This window comes from Cyanistes caeruleus, chromosome 12, assembly GCF_971803275.1.
Source record: "Cyanistes caeruleus chromosome 12, bCyaCae1.hap1.1, whole genome shotgun sequence".
Taxonomy (NCBI): domain Eukaryota; kingdom Metazoa; phylum Chordata; class Aves; order Passeriformes; family Paridae; genus Cyanistes; species Cyanistes caeruleus.
In genome coordinates, this window is record NC_141712.1 from 2,505,473 (window position 1) to 2,525,000 (window position 19,528).

At 50.6% G+C, this 19,528-nt stretch overlaps 2 protein-coding genes across 4 annotated transcripts in view; both read right to left on the reverse strand.

Annotated features, from left to right (window-relative positions):
* LOC111942295 (axonemal central pair apparatus protein HYDIN-like) overlaps positions 1 to 19,142 on the reverse strand; it is a 57,119-nt gene extending 37,977 nt beyond the window's left edge. The window contains exons 1-14 of one of the 2 annotated variants that reach the window (XM_086847712.1): positions 18,825 to 19,142; positions 17,387 to 17,506; positions 16,189 to 16,302; positions 14,559 to 14,678; positions 12,646 to 12,780; positions 11,548 to 11,747; positions 10,325 to 10,449; positions 8,809 to 9,013; positions 6,909 to 7,101; positions 6,193 to 6,292; positions 4,830 to 4,948; positions 3,435 to 3,658; positions 1,461 to 1,528; positions 427 to 659 (exon numbers count right to left, since the gene is read on the reverse strand). In XM_086847712.1, the coding sequence (XP_086703838.1) occupies positions 427 to 659; positions 1,461 to 1,528; positions 3,435 to 3,658; positions 4,830 to 4,948; positions 6,193 to 6,292; positions 6,909 to 7,101; positions 8,809 to 9,013; positions 10,325 to 10,449; positions 11,548 to 11,747; positions 12,646 to 12,780; positions 14,559 to 14,678; positions 16,189 to 16,302; positions 17,387 to 17,461 (1,911 nt within the window). In that variant the 5' untranslated portion in view covers positions 17,462 to 17,506; positions 18,825 to 19,142. The remainder of the gene's footprint in view (positions 1 to 426; positions 660 to 1,460; positions 1,529 to 3,434; positions 3,659 to 4,829; positions 4,949 to 6,192; positions 6,293 to 6,908; positions 7,102 to 8,808; positions 9,014 to 10,324; positions 10,450 to 11,547; positions 11,748 to 12,645; positions 12,781 to 14,558; positions 14,679 to 16,188; positions 16,303 to 17,386; positions 17,507 to 18,824) is intronic. The other variant, XM_086847713.1, reaches the window with a different exon arrangement.
* The window catches only part of LOC147650801 (hypoxanthine-guanine phosphoribosyltransferase-like), a 23,871-nt gene continuing 23,400 nt past the window's right edge, over positions 19,058 to 19,528 (reverse strand). The window contains exon 8 of one of the 2 annotated variants that reach the window (XM_086847743.1): positions 19,058 to 19,342. In XM_086847743.1, coding sequence (XP_086703869.1) covers positions 19,295 to 19,342 — 48 coding nt within the window. In that variant the 3' untranslated portion in view covers positions 19,058 to 19,294. The remainder of the gene's footprint in view (positions 19,343 to 19,528) is intronic. The other variant, XM_086847746.1, reaches the window with a different exon arrangement.

The following is a 19,528-nucleotide window of genomic DNA, read 5'->3' on the forward strand; positions in this document are numbered from 1 at the left end:
AGGCAGTTCATGGCTGCAGAGCTTTTTGTCTCCACTGGAGATCCCTGCAATGAACACAAATCATTCTGCTCCCCAGGAGAGGAGACATGAGACCAAGAAGAAAAGCAAACTGCTTTCTACAATGACACCTCTCATTCTGTCCTCATCCTTCCTCTGCCCACTTGCAATCAAAGAAACTGCTCTCAAAAACACAAGAATGGCTCCAGTACTTTACCATACGGTTTGTGATCTCAGCGTATGATTTTGGGAACAAAACAGTGCTGCTTCAGTTACATCCTGAGTAACCCAGCTAACAGAGGCCTCAGGCCAGTGCAGATCTCTCACTCACATGATCCTCAAAGCTGGCATCAGAGCTAAAGCCCTCCCACACTCCAGTGAAGCTTTAGCCCTGGGGCTGAAGCGTGTGTGGCTGGACTCTTCCCATACCTCGATATCCTGGTGTCCCTGGGGGAGGATGGTCCCTTGGCTGGGATTCATTGTAAACTCCCTTGGCTCCACATAAAAATGAATTCCCTTCCTCCAGGATGGGTCACCTTCCTTGCAGATTTGATCCAAGCTGCTGACAGCAGGCTGCGTGCCATCGTCCGACATGCGGAGCTTGAATGTCACGGCCAGCGGGGAGGTGTTAGTGAGGCGACAGGTCATGGTGCGGGGAAAACCTGGGAAAAGGACACAAATATCCATTTAGGCACCAACTGTGTCATGACTCCTGGTGTGAACAGCCTGGTAGGATGAAAGGGTGACTGCAGTTTAGCTCTTTACTATGTGAACTACAGCTCACCGAGAAGCTACATGAGGAATTAATGGAATCTGGAGCTAGAAGGTGATGCAAAGCACCCTAATGCAGTTTCTCTCTGCAGCATCCTTAAGGCATCTCCTGGTTTGGGCCAAACAGACTGAGCAGGTGACAGCTCAGAGCACATTCCACTGGAGGCAAACCTGAGCCTTGCTTCGAGAGCAGTGATTAGGAACCATGTCCCACCTCACCCAACAAAGGGGGCCATCACAGCCCTGCTGCTCCCTGTGATTGCTGCCTGCAAGGGTTTACCCCACTTGAGCTCTGAGATTTGCTTTCCATCCTGGAAAGCCAGAGCTCCAGCCACACATGGTGGGGATGTCCTGCAGAGCCCGGCCACCGGCCACCACTGCTCTGCACTGGACATCTGGCTTGGCTGGCCAGCTCTGTGGGGAGGAGACTTCTCCCAGGCCTGCTCACCAAGAGTCATTTGAACACAGATGGGGGGAAAAAACAACTGCAGGCACAGCCCAGAGCTTCTATTCCTTGGTTCTATTTGATCTGACAAGGGCAAAATGCTACCTGAGGCACCAGCAGCCCTGGAGTTCCCAGCCTGAAGAGGCTGCTGTGGCAGAAGACGAGTGATGGATGTTTTTATGTTCAAGTGGTTCATTGTGGAACGCACAGATCCCTCACGCTGTGCCCAAGCCCAGGGAACACTCACCGAAGGAGATGTCACCGTAGTGGAGCTCATGGAGGTCGAAGTGTAAAGCCGGCCCAGTGACACACCCCCTGCGATGACGAGCACAGAGCAGGAGGAAATGCCTCGGTTAAAGGGAGTCACAAAGCGTGTGGCAGCCCTGGCTCGGGGACATAAAGCCTGGGGTCAGGGGCACCGTGGGCTTCAAATCAACACAGCACCATGTGCTCAGCACAGTGTCCGTGTGGGCAGGAGGCAGCTAAAGCCAAGTGGCCGGCAGCCAACAGCCACTGGTGGGGATTTGGGCACAGGGCAGGCAGGAAAAGCCCCCAGTTGCTGGTGGTGCCATGAAGGACCCTGAACACACACCCACACATGGCTCCATTGCCTCAGTTTCCCCATCTGTAATGTGATGGACATAAAAGTCCCCACAAACTTCTGTAACCAGCCTTTCCAGCCACGGGCTCCCTGCTTTGCTGCTTCTTAGCTCCAACTGGTGTTCCCATGGAGGAGCTTTCTCAGCAGATTTTGAGCCACACAATCATTACTGACAGACTTTAGAGACATGAAGCCAGGGGAGCCCCAAGCATCCTCTGAAAAGAGCAGCAACAGTTCTGCTCAGTGGGCAGATGAATCCTAGAGGAAAGGACCAGCCTGGCACCAGTGCAGCAGCCGGCACAGCCAAGGGCAATGGCTTCAACAACCAAACATGGGTGTCCTGAATCTACCACGCCACCTCACCTGTCCTTGAACTCAGCAGACAGGCTCCAAAAGTCACCAACATCCACTGAAATCAGCACTTGAAGCTGCACAACACTCACGAGTTTATTTTGTGGGTGACACCAATCCATGCCCACTCTGCTTTTTGGTTAAAAATCAAGGACCAGTGAACTGTGCCTTCTCTTGTGTTCCCAGGACTGCCACTGGCTCTGCTCTACACATCTCTACAAGAGACACCTGCCCTTGCCCAAGGAGAAAGCTGCTTATGCAATAATGTCCCAGGAGCAGTTTGGGGGGAGACAGAGGAGAATCAATTGATGGTGAAAGGTTCCCTCTTGATTTCCAAAATAACAGAGCAGCACTTTTCCTCCAAAAACAAAGCCAGCATAATTGTTTCTCCACTGCAGGCAGACCTACTCACCACTTTCCTCTTGCTAAGTCCTAATTTTCTTATTCTTTTTTTATCCATCTCCCTTATCTCATTGGTATAATCAAGTGCAGGGTGCATTCATTTCTTTATTGCCTTGATCCAGTGCCTCCCAACAGCAGCAGCCTAGCTGCAAAGCTCCAGAGCAGCCAGCATCAGCTTTCCTGCTTGCAGGACATTATCCTACCAGCACATGGCTCAGGCTGGCAGGGACAATCCCTCGTGCTGCTGTGGAACTGAGGACTGAGCTCTGCCTCCCCTGTTATCACCCCTTCTCCCTTTGCTGGGCCAGGATTATCTCTTGCAGTGGCACCAGCCCATGGGATGATGCCCATGTCCTTGGCACATTCCTGCTGCACAGTTCCCTGTCTCCCAGCCCTTTCCTGGCTGTGGAAAGGAGGGACTGGAGCACTCTCTGCACAGGAGTTGGGAGCACAGCTTGTCCCCCACAGCATGGCCATGAGAGGTGAGGTGAGGCTGCTGCTGCCCATTTGGGATGGATTATGAGCAGAAGTTTTTAAAAACACTGCTGCTGCTGCAGAATCACCCAGGCTGCCCCATCTCCAAAGCCCTGGGAGCTTTGCTGGGTGTTGAGCTGGGACAGCCCAGAGCAGCTACTGCCCAAAGCTGATCCATCCCACTGCCTGCCATGGCCCAAGGCAGAGGGAGATCCCTGCAGGGAGGAGTCATTCCAGCCCCCGGGCACCCTACACTGGGGCAGTGCCAGGATCAGAGCAGAGATGAAGAGCTCAGGAAACTCCTTTTTCCTCTGCTCGACCCCAAAATGAGGGAGGTGGGGGATGTCCCAGAGACAGCTACAGATGTGCCCAGCAAGCTCCCAGAGTCCTTACCAGACTGTCAGGATCACAGGCGTAGGAGATGCAGCCACACGGAACTGGAATTGTTCCTCAAAGCTCCCCAGGACGGTGGCATTGAAGGAGATGTGAATCGTCTGGATCCCACCTGCTGCAATGACGCCCTCCTCGGGGGCAAACTTGAAGCAGCGGCCCACGGTTGTGGCTGAAGGGATGTAGGTGAAGGGAGCATCTATAGCTCCTCGGTTCATCAGTTTCACCTGCAGCAGCAAGAAAGCAAAAGGGAAATTCATGTGCAATCTTCCCTTCTTGTCAGTTATTTTCTAATGATGCAATTCCCACCCAGAAAAGGCAGAAGATGCTTTGTGCTGCTGAAAGGCAGAAGTCCAAAAATACAACAGGACAAGTGTTCTGCCTTTGGGTTTTCATGCAAAGCAGCAGTAATTGCACATAACCAGAGTCACCCTGGGCTTCTCCCATGGACACAGAGCACTCCAGCTCTGGCCAGCATCACCAAGCTCATTCAGAGCTGGCCCTGAGAGCAACGTGGGGCAGCTGCGTAGTCAATCACCAGAGAGCTGCCACTGCCCCACTTAGCACAGCTCCAACAGTTCCATCTACTCATTCACCTTTTCCCAAATCATGACAACAACACATTGATAACGAGGCATCACCACCAAATACAGAGACAGCACCATCTTTTGGTAAAAAAACCCAGGGTGTTTTTCCTTTCCACAGCCAAGCTTTTGAAAGAGTCTGGCATGATGCAGTGCCTTATTTTCTCCCTCTTTCAGTTGCTCTCTATTTTTTTTGCAAACTTGACACTATTTTGAGGGAGAGGCAAAGAGGTAGAAAGATCCTTAGCTTTATTCCCAGGAACACTTTTGTCTTTCTAGAGTCAGGGATGCAGCAAGGCTGGAGTGTGGTGAGGGAGTGGTCAGCAAAGGAAAGAATCCCAAGCCCTTTGCAAGGGCCAGCACTGAGCCAGGAGGCTGGATGGCTTTCCTGTGACTCCCAGGAATAAGCAGGAGACACTCCACTGAGAATTGTTTGCAGGGTACTGAAGCTCAACACAGCCAGTTTGTTCCAGCTGCTTCTGAACAGTCCAGTGCAAAGGTGCCTTGTGTCTGGGGCTGCCACAAAAGCCTCTGAACGTGCAGCTTTTTGACCCAGTCTGGGTTTCATATGCCAAGGGGTTGTTTTTCAGGAAGCTTCTGAGCTGACCCCCAAGGAAGGCTGCCAAAAATTGGCATTGCCAAGGGACTGGGGCTTCATGAACAGCAGACACACCTTTCTGACCCCACCAGATCTGCCCAGTACGTCCAATATTCCCTGCTCACAACTGCCCGTGTTGTCAGGAATTCCACAGGTCCACCAGGCTTGCTGCTGCCTCAGGAGCCATCAAGATCCATCCCAACCCCTGCTGCTCACCTCATAGACGTGGGAGGTGTTGACAAAAATGTTCCCAAGTTTCAGCATTTGACGGCTGAATTCAACCACGGGTCCTTGGCCTTCCCCTCGGAGGTGCAGGGGCAGCCTGCTCCCACGGCCTGGGGAGAGATGCTCATTTCAGTACAATAATTCCCACTGTTACACTCTATTTTCCAGCCTGCCTGAACGCTGGCCCCTGACTCTGAGCTGGATAAAACCAGCTCCTGATATTGCAAGAGAAGATTTGGACCCTTCTCTTCCCTCAGGACATTTCCCTTGGGGCTGACTTCCAATTTCTAACCCATTCCTTGGGCTGGTTTCCAATTTTAGCCACCAGTTTGCTGAGTTTTAAACATCTCTCATGTCCTGAAGTGACAGCCCAAGGAGTAATGGGTATCAATGGAAAGAAAGGAAATTTAGGTGAGGTATTAGGAAGAAATGTTTTACTGTGAGGCTGGTGAGACACTGGAGCAGGCTCCCCAGGGGAGTTGTGGAGGTTCCAGCCCTGAAAGTGTTCAAAGCCAGGCTGCTTGGGGCTTGGAGCTACCTGCTCTAGTGGGAGGTGTCCCTGCCCAGGGCAGGGCTCTTGGGACTACATCATCTTCAAGGTCCATTCCATCCCTAACACACCATGATTCTATGGTTTCCTTCCCATGCACCTAGAGGAGCTTTGAAATCCATTCAGTGAAGGCACAAGCTCATCAAGAGTTTGGCAATTGTACCTGGCAGACTGCTGGGCAGCAATTGCCAAACTACCTGGCCCAGTAGCACAAGACTTTGTTGCCCAAGCCCTCAACTTCTGGCACTCAGCATTGTGTTCTATCTCCACAGACTGGGAGCTGCAAGGTGCCAATTCCCACACAGGGAGAGAAGCAGGTGCTGGCCAAGGCTGGTCCCTCTACAAAGACCCTGGGCTCAGTGGGGCTCAGCCACCTCTGGTCTGGTGGTGTGTGGGCAGTGGGAGGTGATCCAGGCTCAGGGAGCACATTTCTAACTCAGCTCCTGCTGCCTGATGATGGATCCATGCCAAATGGACCCATCCTGGAGGTCACTGGTCTAGAGGGGCTTAGTGCTTGTTCTCTCAAGCTGTTCTGCTCTGGCCTTTGAGGAAATGCTGGCAAAGCCGTGCCATGAAAACATCTCCCTGCAGTGCCTGGGTTGTTCTGGGATCAGTAACCCAGACCCAGGATTCTGACCCTGGCCTTGCACAGGAGACTCCCTGGAAGCTGCAGGGGCAGTGGCATGTGCCAGCACTGCCCTGCTGCCCAGGGACTCTTCCCAGCAGTTCCAGGGGAGCCCAGTGGGCTCAGGCTTGCACCATGGCTTCAGTAGGGCTGAGAGAAGCAGGGGAAAGGAGCTGTACCTGAGATGTTGCAGTAAGCCACACTCCGATACTCTCGGGCCTTTAGGGGTTTAAAGGTCACCTTGATTTGGACTGAACTATTTGGCCCAATCTCTCCCTCCTGAAACAGAAAGAGACAGCAAAACATTTCTCTTCAAACTTCCCATTTCTTGTGTACAACCACAGTCCTGCAAGCCTTTATTTAGAGCATCAGTGATGAGTGAACAACACAAGGAGCCCAAGGAAACGCTCCAAACCCAGCTCAATACACCACTGGAAGCTCTCAATGCTCAGCTGATCAGCTCCCACTCTCCACAACATTCCCACTGCTCTGACACAAGCTGTTGGTCACATCATGCTGCTGTCAGCTGCAGTATGTAACTGCCTCTGTGCACTGGTGCACTTGGCAAGAAGAGAACATGATCCCCTTCCCTGGAAATAAAAATATTAGTTTAACCTGTTTGGAAAGAAAGCAGGGGTTGGGATTATTCTGGGGTTTACTCCAAGATGAGAAGGGATTTTGCACTGTGCAGACACCAGGCATTCATCATCTCTCACAATGCCAATCCTCAGAATCAGGGCTCTGGTTGATGGGAGAACGTGGGGGTTCACTTGCATAAACAGAAGAGGAGGAGGAAGAAGGGGAAGGGGAAAAGGAAGAGTTAGAGTGTTAGAGTGTTAGGGAGTTAGAGAGTTAGAGTTAGAGGAAGAAAGTGAGGCTCTCAGCTATCACTTACCAGTGGCTCAAGGGAAAAAGCATCATTGGAGAATAGCATGGGGTCTTCTTTCACCATCATCATCTTCTCCCGGACGCTGCTCTTCAGGATGGCGCGGCGATCTTCACAGGAACCCTTCTTCTTCGCTCTTCTTCTCTCTCCCGTCGTGTTGTCCACGCAGGCCTCTCTCGGTGATCGCAGCAAGTAACACTGCCTGCAGCCACAGGGACAGACAAAGCCAGCAGATGGTTCAATGAGCCCGAGATTTGCAGAGAGAAGTGGAAGTGCAGGAGAGCAAAGCACCTGGGGAGGAGCAGCAGCAGCTCCCAGCAAGGGCTGACCCCAAGCCATGGCAGTCCCAAGTGGATCAGAGCATAACTTGTTCACTGGTACAACAGGTAGTTTTACTGCACACTTCCAAACACAGGAGAGGTTTGGAAAGCCAGCATCCCTTAAGAGAACCTCCGGCCTCAAAGCCTCTGCCAAAACTGAGGGACAATCCAGCAGCCACCTCAACTGGCTTTTCCTACCACTGAGATGCTCAGGGGAGGAGATAAAGATCATGGAGCAGGACTTCCCTGGGAAGGGGAGATGAAGCTGGGTCACAGCTCTGTGTTACCAGCATCACTCTTGGTTTCTTCTCTTTGGGACCTGCCCTGTTCCCTGCTCTGCCTTTCTCAAGAGCATCCCAGAGCACTTCCAAAGGAAAAGGATGAATTCAGGCACTGCATCCCTTCAATGACATTCAAGGTTTTATATGCATGAAAACAGAGGCTCTGAGAAGGGAAGGGACTTGGTTGTGCAGGAGGGGGGCAGCAAACTCCTGGAGAGACCTTTTTGTGATCCAGAGCTTTATGGGTCCCATCCCAGTGCATGGTAGTAGAATCCTGTAGTAGTCCTGAGAGGAAAAGGATCCTACACTATCTCCTCTCATAAAAAAAAGTCTTCTCTGCTCCAAGACCTCAAAAGCTTCTCTGACAGCAGGACAGTGGCCTTGGAGCTAAAACCATCCCTAGGACTGGAAATAAGGAAGAATGAAATGTCATGGTGACAGTCTAGGACTGTCATAAAAATGGTGTGAAAACAGATGCTTTTGGAAAAAAAACCCATAAAACCAAAACCAGGCTGAAGTTTCCTTTGGGGAAACCTTGTTGCTTCTGAGGGGAAAGTGGATCACCTGGGGTCCAGGCTGAGGCAGGCAAGTGGGAAAAATGGAAATAAACAGCCCAGGGAAGCAGCCAGAGAAGGTCACAGGATTTTCTTTTAACACACAGAGCTTGTATCAAAGTCAGACATCGTGTAAGCAGATAGAGAACAGTGGAAAACCAAGAAGCCCAGGGCACTAAAGGACCCTCTTGCCAGCCATTCAAGTGGGCCAGTGTTCATCTCCTGGTCCTTTGCAGGCAGCTTAAAATGGCTCTGAGGAGTGCAAATGACCTGGCCCACAGCAAGCAGGGGCTTTCCAGGGCAGTTTTGGCAGGGCAGTTCTGGCAGGACAGTTTGCACAAGCAGGCTGAGCAGAAAGGATGCAGCCACCCACCCTCCTTCTGTAGTGGGTTGTGTCTTTTGGCTGGTTGTGAGGTGCTTGCCTTTTATTTTCTTTTTGCTTTCTTCCCTTTTTTTCCCCCCCAGCAATGGTTTACAAATGACCAAAAGCCATTGCTGCTGCTGCCCCGTTAGAACTTGAGGAAATCCAGTCATTGCCATCAACCTTTCCTTCCCAAAATGCCATCCCTGGCTGGGGTATAAATGGAACTGGAATGTCAAGTGCTGAGCTCCTGAAGCCCAGGGACACACCCCCTAATGCCAGGGATGCTTTACTTGGCCTGAGCCATTCCAAAGCACCAACACCCTCCTGAGGCCGTACGTTAGTTTTAGTCTTGGCCCATGGATCTCACTGAAATGCATCTTTCAAACCAACCTCCTCTTCTCTTCATTCTCATCTTCCTCACTAGGAAAAGTCTTCCACTGGAACTGGGCTCTGATGTTACTCCTGTTCTCGATGAACATTGCTGTGTGGCTTGACGTGGTGATGAAAGTCTTCTTCAGCTCCACGGAATACGTCCTCAACCCGATGCTGACATCTACAGCTTCTCCCTGAAGGTTTGTGTGGATCCTTTCTTCACCTGGAACAAAGCAAAGGGGAGCCTTTGCTCAGCTCAGTTGCTGATGAAAGCCCAAGGAACAGAGCAAACCACAGGTGACAGAAGAAATAGAAAGAAAATAGAGCTTTTAGCTCTATTTGCAGTTCTAGGGGTCAGCACATTTATAACGTCCTGACAGCTGTGTGTGTGCAGCGTGAGGGTGTCCTGGGCACCTCCTAAAACAGCTCATTTTGGAGTGTGTTTGTGGAGATTTGGCCCCAAGGTACAGTGAGGTTTGTCAGGTGTGCTCAGGTGACCCACTCAGATCACCAGGATTTCTGCATCCAAGTCCTTCAGGTGATGCTGAGGAGCCCTGTTCAGTCCTGACTTGCCTGGGGTTCCCCCTGGGCATCCCATGAGATTCCTGTCTCTCCTGATCCCTTGGATCCCTTGCTGCTGACAAGCAAATCCACCTGGGGGCATGTGAGCAGAAAAAGGAGGCCCAGAGGAACAAGTGAGGTGAAGCCCACAGCAGGAGGGGACCCAGGTGAGGAAACACAACCAGCCTGGCTCTGCAATATGACAAACCACTACAAAATGAACACCATGAAAATCATCATCATCATCAGCTCCCTGTCCAAACACACAGCCACATCAGTCTTGAAATATTTGATATTGTTCTGATCTCAAAAACCAAACTGGAGCATTTCAAATTGAATAAAAAAGGGACCAAGGAAAGATCAGTAAGTACAGAGCAGCTTCCACATGAAGCCTGAATGGGATTCCTCAGTCAAGAAATCAAATGGGAGATAGATGTGAGAGGTGTGCAACAGCATGAATGGCCTGGGAAATGGGGACAAGGAAAAAATTGTCTTGATTTGTCACCAAAAAGTACTTGAGGATTTGAAAATGTTATTGGACAGAAACTATATATATGTGTAGAGGGCAACACAGTACAAGGGTCTATGACAAGCCAGTGGAGCAGCAGCCTATGGGACAGAGGTGTGCAAGAAATACACTGCATTGGAGAGAGTCTGATGGAGACCTCACACCTCACACACAGCACTGGCCAGAATAAAACAAAACTTCAGCCAGGCATAGCCACATGGCAGTGGAGAATCAGGGCTCCTCCTTCCTCCACTCAGTAACTCTCAGCAAAACAGGAGCCCAAAAATCTTAGTCCTGTTAGAGGGGATGCACTTTATCAGCCCCCTAAGCACCAACTGGTTCTGAGTTTTCTTTGGGGTTGAGCTGGAACAGGGGAGGTACATCTAGAAGGAATTGAGGTGGCTGGCACAACAGGGAGTGGTGCTGGAGAAGTGTCCTGTGCCCCGTGCAGTGCCCAGCACTCACCTGTGTTGTAGCACACCACCATGGACCCAAAATGGGCACCAGTGGTCAGCGGGTGAAATCCCACTGTCACCTGCACGCTGTCACCAGCACCCAGAGCTCCCATGGCCGGAACCACGGAGAAAGGACTGCAACACAAAGAGAGAGATCAGGACTCAGGGGACATCTGGGGATGATATTCCTTCTGCAGTGCAGGTCACTTCGGCTCCCTTGGGCAAGCAGGGAGCACAGAAACCTCAGGCAACAGAAAAGAGACAAAACAGGATCAGAAACAGCTGCTGACCTACTTCTGAGGGGATACAGACCTCAGGAGATCCTGTGGGATAAAATGACCTCATCTGCCCCATACTCTGCATCCAGCTCTCTGCAATGAGACCCAAGGATCCCACTGCCAGCAATCCCATCAGAGAATGGTTTGTGAAACCACTGAGAGCATTAAGAGCTGTCTGCATGCACAACTTGACACTGACTGCCTCAGGAATTTCTCTTGTCCTGCTGCCTATCAACCTCATCTCCAGAGATGCAAATGTTAGGCCACTACCTGTCCTGTGAGATTACAGCCTAGGAATCAGACAGGGAGAAGGAACTTTTCCTTGAAGACCAAGAAATAATTACTGTTGAATTTGCAGCGTGGCTCTTTGGTTTATTTTTATAATTATAAAATAATATTTTATTATTTTATTTAATATCCCGATTTAGCCTATAAAGGGCACATTTTATCAGCATTTCAATGAAAGCTGCTCTAAGAAAAGGAGCAGTCAAAACTCTGGAAGAGTGTAAATGCAGATGAGAGCAATACAGAGACATGGAAACAAGACCCAAAGGGAGGATGCCATTTACAATCTGAAGGATCCAAGCCCAGCTAAATGAAGCACCATTAGCAGGGCAGCTCATGAGAGGAGCACTGGGCAGCCACATGCCTGTGGCCTCCCAGAGAATGGGGCTATTTGGCTGACTCTGGTAACCATTTCAGAAGCTGCTGGTGCTCAGGAGGGTGCAAGGCAGCTCCTCACATGTTCCAGCACCCTCCAAGAAATGTGGGACAGAGAAAGCTCAAAGACTGCATCCTGCTAGGAGCACTGAAAGCAAGAGCAGATGCCATCCATCCTGCTCACTTCCAGCCAGAGCTGCAGTGCAGCCCTGATGCTCAGCTTCCTTTTGTTGCTCTTTGCCAAGCCTATTATCACCCAAAGGTGTTTTGCACAAGGACAGAGGAGCTGCCTCACCTCTGGGTGCTGATGTAGTAATGAGCCTCCAGGTTGCCAGTGTTGCGAAGCAGCAGAGTCTTCTTGGTGCTGCTCTTGACCGGACACTCCGAGAAGTTCAGCTGGTCTGGGATGGTCAGGATAGCTCGGGCAGCAATGGCCCGAATTGGCACAACTATCCTTTCTGTTTTAGTGATGCAGACCAGCTCATGGGAATAATCCTGCAGGAAAAGAAACTAGCTCAGCATGGGGCATTTAGTGCCATTCCCATGGCAGAAGAAAACAATGGCCTAGAACCCTTCAAGGGCATCTATTCTATTCTATTCTATTCTATTCTATTCTATTCTATTCCACCCCAAAATGAACACTAAGTTCTACCAATAATATTATTATTACTAAAGGCACCAGTTCACTTTGCAAAACCTATCTCAGTGGCATTAAGCTCTCATGTCATTAGGGTCATACAGAGAACTGCCCTAGGCCACAACTTTTACCCTAAAGTTTAATGATGTTAAATAATTTCCAAGTCCCTTCTAAGGAACATGGAGCTAGGGAACACAGGCCATTCCTCTTTAGGTTCCTGTATTCCTGCTGTTTGAGAATAGGACCAAGTGTTAAACTGACTCTAAGCAGCAAAAGGAAAGGAAGGTGAGAAAACAGCTGCACCCAAAAAGGTCCTGCACCTCTGGTCTAGTGTAGAAACATGAGTTGGCTCACAACTCCCCTCTAACTTTGCCTCTCCAAGCAAGTCAGGAGAAGAACAGTGCTAAGAGGTAGCAGGATGCTGTTGGATGTTGTTTGTTTCCCTTCCTCCCTTCCCTGCCATGTCCTAAACCCTTCTGTATGAACAAACCTCCAGATCCCAGCACTGAGAACAGAGCTCCAGGGCCTCGGCACTGCTGCTCAAATCTCCCCAGCAAAGCACGTTTGGCACGGAATGGGGGCCAGTGGACAGAGCAGCCCCAGTGACAGGCATGAAGACAGAGCCACAGCAGTGTCACTGCCACAGGCTCTGGGCTCACAGCTCTGCCTACAGGTTGTACCTGCCCTACAGCAGCTCTTTCAGCAGGTGGAAAACCATGGCTCTGGAGATAATGGTGTGTTTTGGCTCAGTCTCACCTTGCTCTCGCTGGGGGTGAACTGAATGCGCACACGGGCAGTCGCACCTCGTGGCACAGCACGGTACGCGTCGTTGGGGCACACCAGCCTGAAATAAGGCGAGCTCTGCATGGAGACCTGCACCAGCTGAACACACTGCAGGGAAGACATGAAACAATGATTGTGCCACTTGTGCAAACAGGCTGAGAGGAGACCTGTCCGTGCCCTGGTGACATCCTTCCTTGATCCCTTTCCCAAAGCACTTTCAGCTGTGCAGGTACAGGCACATCATTCACAAGGGACAACTTGAATCCCTTCTGTCTGGCTCATTTTGGCCAGGGGCACTAGGGCAGTGCCCCGTGGGAAGGAAGGGCCCAGCAGGTCAGTACCAGCAGGATGGAGACAGAGCACCTGCACCAAGTCATCTGCACATTCAACAAGGCCAAAAAACCTGCTGGCTGCTGCCTGCACACAGCCATGCAGTGGTGTTCCAGACAGGGGATGTGCTACCTGAAAGCAAAGCAGCACATTATCCTGGGGGAAGGAAGGAATTCCCTTCTAGCAGATCAGGTTTTCTAGGGCAGGTCTGGGGATACAGTCAGGCAGGCAGACCAGCAAGAGAGGAGACCAAACACTGTGGCCTCCCTGGGAATAAAAGCAAACCTGAAAAGGCAAAGAAGGAACACAGCAAGAAAATCCCTAAATCATGGAGATGGCAAAAGAGAATTTAAATGAGCAACTACAGCAGCAAGGAAGAATCATAAAACCAGGACAGCAATCACTTTGCCAAAAGTGATGGAAATACAGACAGGCTGTGCCTATTGACTGTGGGCTTCAAAGGCATTTTCTGCCTGGACAAACATGACCAGTGTTGACTCACATTGCAGCATTAAAGCAATCTTGGCTCCCCAGGGGCTCTTGCTGCCTGTGCAGGCGAGCTGGGCTGCTGGGCATTCCTGCCTGCAGCCAGCAGGCCAGGTTCTGCCCTCTGGGATACACAGACACAGCAAATGTGCATTTTCTAGCACATAGATATCAACCCCTGAGCACCCAAATGCTCTCAAAAAGTCTAAACCAGATGATTTTGACTCCCTCCTGGCTCTTCCCACCAGTCCACTCTCGGCACAAGCCTCATTTGAGAAAATGTTTCCCTGACTGAAATTCAAATGGTTTCGATTTTCCTCTTTACAGTGGAACACAACTGCTGACATTTTTCAACTTTTTCCCCTCTCAGCTCTCTTGGGAAACTGAAAAATAATCACAATTGCCTCAAGTGAAGGTGAAATCCTCCAGGAGCACATGACTTTGGATGTGCTGTGGTTCTCCAAAGGGAAAGCAGAGCACCACGTTGCTTTTGGAAAACCTGAGCAGAGCTGGATGAAGCTTAGCAGGAGCCTGAAGTGGCACCTAAAGGCCTCTCACTGCTTCTGCTGCATCAGTCTGACTCCAGGGCTGTTTCAGAACACATTTCCTGCAGTACCAATGCCATCAGTGCTAAGTGATTCCAGCATAAAGAGGAGAAGTCTCAGCCCATGAGCTTTGACTGTGAGCTGCTCAAAGGGAGCCAAACAGGCTGAGAGAGGCAGAGATTCCTACCAGGATTCCTACCAAGATTAACCAGGGAGACACAGCATGTGGTATAGACCCAAGGCAAAGCATGAAAGCAGGTTGGAACTGTACAGCCCTCAACATTCCTATCAATCCAGAGCTTTCAAGAGAAAGCAAATCCTTTAGGATAGATACCATCAATGCATAGGCAAACTCAGGGGAGAATTCCCAGCACAGCAAGATTTCCAGCATCCTGCAGAACAAAGGTGCTGAGACATTTTCTTCTGGATGTGCTGCAGCAGGGAACTTGCTTTGCTGCACACCATGGGAATGACACCCCCCTCCTCTTCCAGCACAGTGTTAAAGCTCCAGGCCCCAGCACTCACCTTGCTCTCATTTGTGAGAGACAGTTCCATTTCAGAGACTTCATGAGCCACGAAGTTCTGAAACACCACCTCTGGTGGGGAAACACGAAACGAGCTCTGTTTCGGGAGAACTGGCAACAACTGGAGAGACAAGAGAGAGCAGGGAGAGGTTCAGCTGCTGGGAGGAATGTTCATGAGGGAGACTCTTCCTCTGATCCCCAGTGAAGTACAGACTCTGGGAGAGCACGTCTGCCCAGGCCACACTTGGGAAACAGTAGCTCAGCCACCTCTGCTCTGAGCTGCTCAAGAGCTGCTGGGCCACACAGGGCAGGGTATAAAAGAAGCCATATAAAAGGGTATAAAGGGTATAAAAGAAGCCATATAAAAGGGTATAAAGGGTATAAAAAAAGCCATTTTGGTGAAGGGGGTGTGTGTGCTCAGCTCTCAGGGAGGGAGACACACACCCAGCTCAGCTGAATTGTCACTAATGAACAGTTTTCTTTTGCTTCCACAACTTTGTCCCCTTTAATTGTATTTAAAAGTTAGTGTGTTTCTAACAGAGGTAAAGGCAAAAATAAAATAACACAGAAATTAGGAAAAAGACAAATGAGGTGAATGCTAAATGAGGATAAGGGTCAGTTCTTTTCTCAGTAACTTGGGTAAGAGTAGAGTTAGTATCTCCTTTTCCCATGAGCTTTAAATGGGTGCTTTCTTGTATATCTCTATTATTGCTGTCTTATTTGATACCATTCTAGAGGCATGTCTGAAATGACACAACAGCAGCAAATGCTTCTGGAGCAGAGACATTGCTTTGAGAAAACTCTCCCCTGTTGTCTGCCTTCTCCAGCCACACTGCTGCCACTCCAGACACACCAGCAGCTCTCCTGTGGGACTGCACTGCTGAAGGGAGTGGCTGCAGCACACTGGCCCTTGGTTGTGCCCTTCTCTGAGCTGTCCCTGACCTCCCTCTCCAGGGCAATGCTTCACCACTTTGTTACTGTCTCTTGCTGCCAATTTCCTGCTCAGCACCCACCTCGGCCACCTACCACATCTGGACTGTGCAATGTACCCAGCCAGTCCTGCAGGAAAAGCAGCTTTAAACACACCTCTAAGTAGGCACTGATCCAGAGAAAGCACATCCATTCCCCCTGCCCAGGGCGAGTCCCCTGTACACCTGGCAGCCTGCAGAATCTCTCAGGCTCCCAACACATTGTTCCAACCCAAAGCATTCATGCAATTAGTTTTGTTAAATCTGCAGTCATTCCTGCAGCTCCTTGGCCTTCAGAGGCCAGCACTGCCACTGTGGATGGAATCCTATGACCCCAAGCATTTGATGGTGACCACAGCAAAGCAAGAGGTGGTTATTTCAGCAGGAGAATGGCAAATGGCAAATTTGTGCCTTTGTGTCCCCACCCTTCCCCCCACTGTTTTAGCAATGGCAGCTCCACTCCAGCAAACCCCAGCAGTTTCAGCAGAAGTTATTTGTGTTGGCTTGGTGCAGACCAGGACTCCAAGTCCACCACTACCAGCAGTTTGCAATGACAACAGCACCTGGACACTGAGGGATTTTGCTGGAGGCGAGCCTGTCACAAGCACACACCCTCTTCAAACCTTGCATCAGACAGAAAGGAAAAGAGCAGAAAAAGGCTACCTTCTGACCAGTCTCACTCGTGTGTAGAAATGGGCCAATTCTGGGCAGACTACTCTCCCCAGCACTGGCCTCATTCTTGTTGAACTTCTCTCTCGAGAATCTAGAGGGAAGCAGCTGAAAGGCAAAAAAAAACCCAGCAAAAGCATCAGAGATGTGCTTGTTCAGAAAGGCTTTTCTTGAACAAGTGGCACTGGTGACTAATTGGTGATCACATCATCTAGGACAGTCCTGGAAGCTCCCTAAGTTACTTGTTGAGATACTTAGCATCAGTAAATTAATAACAGAGCAGAATAGACATACTCCAAACACATGGCTGTGTCCCTCAGCTTCTCCATGATTTGATGGGACATGTTTGGGGATTTCTGCTCTTTGGGCATTTCTTTCCTCTTTAGGTTCACTGGATTGAGGCAGTGATCTTTTCAGAGAGTGGGGAGGAGCTGTCAGAACTCCCTAACTCCATCCCTGCACGACACTCAAAGCTCACAGCGAGGAGATAGCGCTGCTGGGTGAGTCCAGGAGATGCAAGAAAGCAAAGTGGTACCAAGAGTGAGGGGCACAGGAAAGTGCCCAGGTTTTAGTTCTCTCTGTTAATTAGCATTTGCTTGCTCTGTCTGGGCTCCCACAGCCCTCCACAGAAGAAAACACAGGGATCTCCTGGACAGAGCCTCAGCAGCAGGGCATCTTCAGTCAAGCGAGCTCCAGACAGCCAAGGGACCTTTGTGGCCCTGACTCCAGTGCTGTCTGCAGGGCTGGATCTGTGCCCCACGCAGGAGATGAGAGAGAACAGCTGCTCTGGAACCTCTGCTGCTGGGACCAGCCGTGTCTCTCAAGGCTTTGGGCAGAGTTGGAGCTGCCCAGGTGCTCAAGGGCAGCTTTGTGAGAGCAGCACAGTGAGTGCCCAGCCTGGCAGAAGGAATTGCTGTGACAAGGGCAGGGAGAGAAGCGCATGCTCAGGGCTCCAGCTGGACATTGGTTTCACTTGGCCCCGCTGGCACAGCCAGGGAAGACACTGGAGTGTCCCTGGAGCAACACACGCTGTTCCCAAGTGCACCAGGACAGCCCCCAGCAACAGGAGCACGGCACAGAGAGCTGGGGAGGGCTCTGCAGCCTCACAGTGCTGCTGGACAACAGGAGGGGCACGGAGAGGAGGGACACCAGGGGCATTTCCAGCCTTAACACAGCCCCAGAGGCTACTTACACTAAAAGACTTCAGTCTTTCCCTGAGCAAAAGCCGAGGAGGTGTCGTTGTCTTTTCTGGGAATCCAGAAGGCATTTTGAAAGCAGGAAGTCGCAGAAGATCAACAATGCCTCAAGAAAACTGCAAGGAGCAAGAATGGAACTGTGAAAATCCAGAATCCAATTCACGGCAGACTCAAGAGATACACTGATGCTAAAAAATTTATATTACTTAAAAGTAGCCAAGTGCTTGTTTGGTGTGAGTAGCTAGGATTGTTAGGCCTCTAGTTGAACTATATGGCTATGTTGTGCAATTCCAAAATGAATCACACTGAAACCTGGAGCTAAAAATCTGAATAACATTAATAATAGTTAGAGCAGACTGTAAAAGCTGTAGCTTTAATATTATTAGATTCAATATTATACTACTAGTACTACTATTATTATTATTATTATTAATTGAAATATTAATATTATTTAAAAATAGCTAGAATGGACCTCCTCTTCTTTAGGCTAAACACCCCTTGCTCTCTCAGCTGCTCCTCACAGGACGTGTGAGAGACTGGAATGTTATGGCTAATGGCTTAAATCTTGTTATAAAGCATTTTTTGCCCGTTGTGACAAATTTGTATAAAGAAGCCGTGACCACCAAAGCCCAGCCTTCCCTGGAAATGCCTGCTGACTGGAACTTTGGACTGTGAGTTAAGCCACCTCTCAGGAACTTGAGACAAACTAGAGGTGACACTATTGTCCTATGATCTCAGGTCTGGGGAGAAGTCAACAACACTGAGGGAGAAAAATGTATCCACACCAAAGCCAAAGGCAGCAGCTGTCCTGAGAATCAGCTCTGTGTGGCTTCAGGCTGGGGAAGTCGCAGGCACAGACTCATCTGCTGAGGCCAGGTTTGCACACAAACCTCCCCTCAACAGAGGGGCAAGGAGGAAATTTTGGCCGTGTGGCATAGGCTCTGGTAAGAGGCAGTGCACACCCATCCTCCCTCCCACAAAGCGGCTCAGCTCTAAAACCTCCCCCCACAAGAAGGCCACATGCAGGGGACATTGCCATGAGGAGCAGCTGAGGGGGTGTCACAACCCATCCAAGGCCTCCAGCGCGCCCCCAGAGCCCTGCCTGAGGCCTTGCACCAGATGAGTGCAGGGGATGCAAAGTAACACACCAGATCCGAACATCCACAACACAATTCGGGGCACAGATGTGACAAAACCAAAAAGTACAACTTTAGTCCATCTCTGACTTCAAACAAAATTCGGCACTCCCTCCCAGAGACCAAAGCCCCGCGAATTCGGGAGTCCCTGGCAGAAAGCAAAGCCCCGCGAACTCGGGACTCCCTGTGAGAGCAATGCAGCACGAAGTGCCCCGCACAGCCCCATTCCCTGTGAACAATTCCCCTGGCGAGTGGCCCAGGGGAGCCGTGTGCCCGTGCCCAGGCTGCGCACACCCACCGAGGATCGCGGTCTCCACGCAACTGAGCCTGGAGCAGCAGCGCCGCGGCCGCTGCGGCCGCGGTTCCCCGGCAACCCCGAGCCCTGCCCGTGCCCCTGGCTTCCATCTCGGCCTCCGCTCGAGGCCTGTTCCGCCCTCGGAGCTCCCTCGGGCCCCGCCACGAGCCGAAGGAATCCGCTGCGGGGCCCGGAACGTGCCGGGCACGTTTCTCGCTATCGCCAGAGCCCCGCACCCAGCTCCTGCTGCTCCTGCTGCTGCTGCTGCTTCCAGCAGGAAAAATCCCAGCGTCTGCAGAGCTCGTGTTCAGCGCTGCCTACACGTGGCAATGAGCGAGCTGCAGCTCCTGGCACTAACGGGGAGCTTCTCCTGCTGCTCAGGGACACGCAAGTAGCAAAAGTCATTTCCTGATGGCATGCTTTAGATCACCTCAGCAGCAGCCAGAAATCAGTGCTCCAGAAGACTGAGATTATCACATCCTGTATTTCTCTTTGGCCTTCTCTTTCAAAATACAGATGTGCTACAAGAAAAAATAAAAAGTACAATATTTATCCATCTCTATCTTCGAATGAAGTGTAAGACTGATTTGCAGCTGTATTCCCAGCACTGCACTCAAAACACACTACAACCCTAATAGTTGGAAGTTTCCTACTTGCAGTAAACTCCAGCTCTTAGTATTCTTTGCAAGTTTATTTGCAATATATAG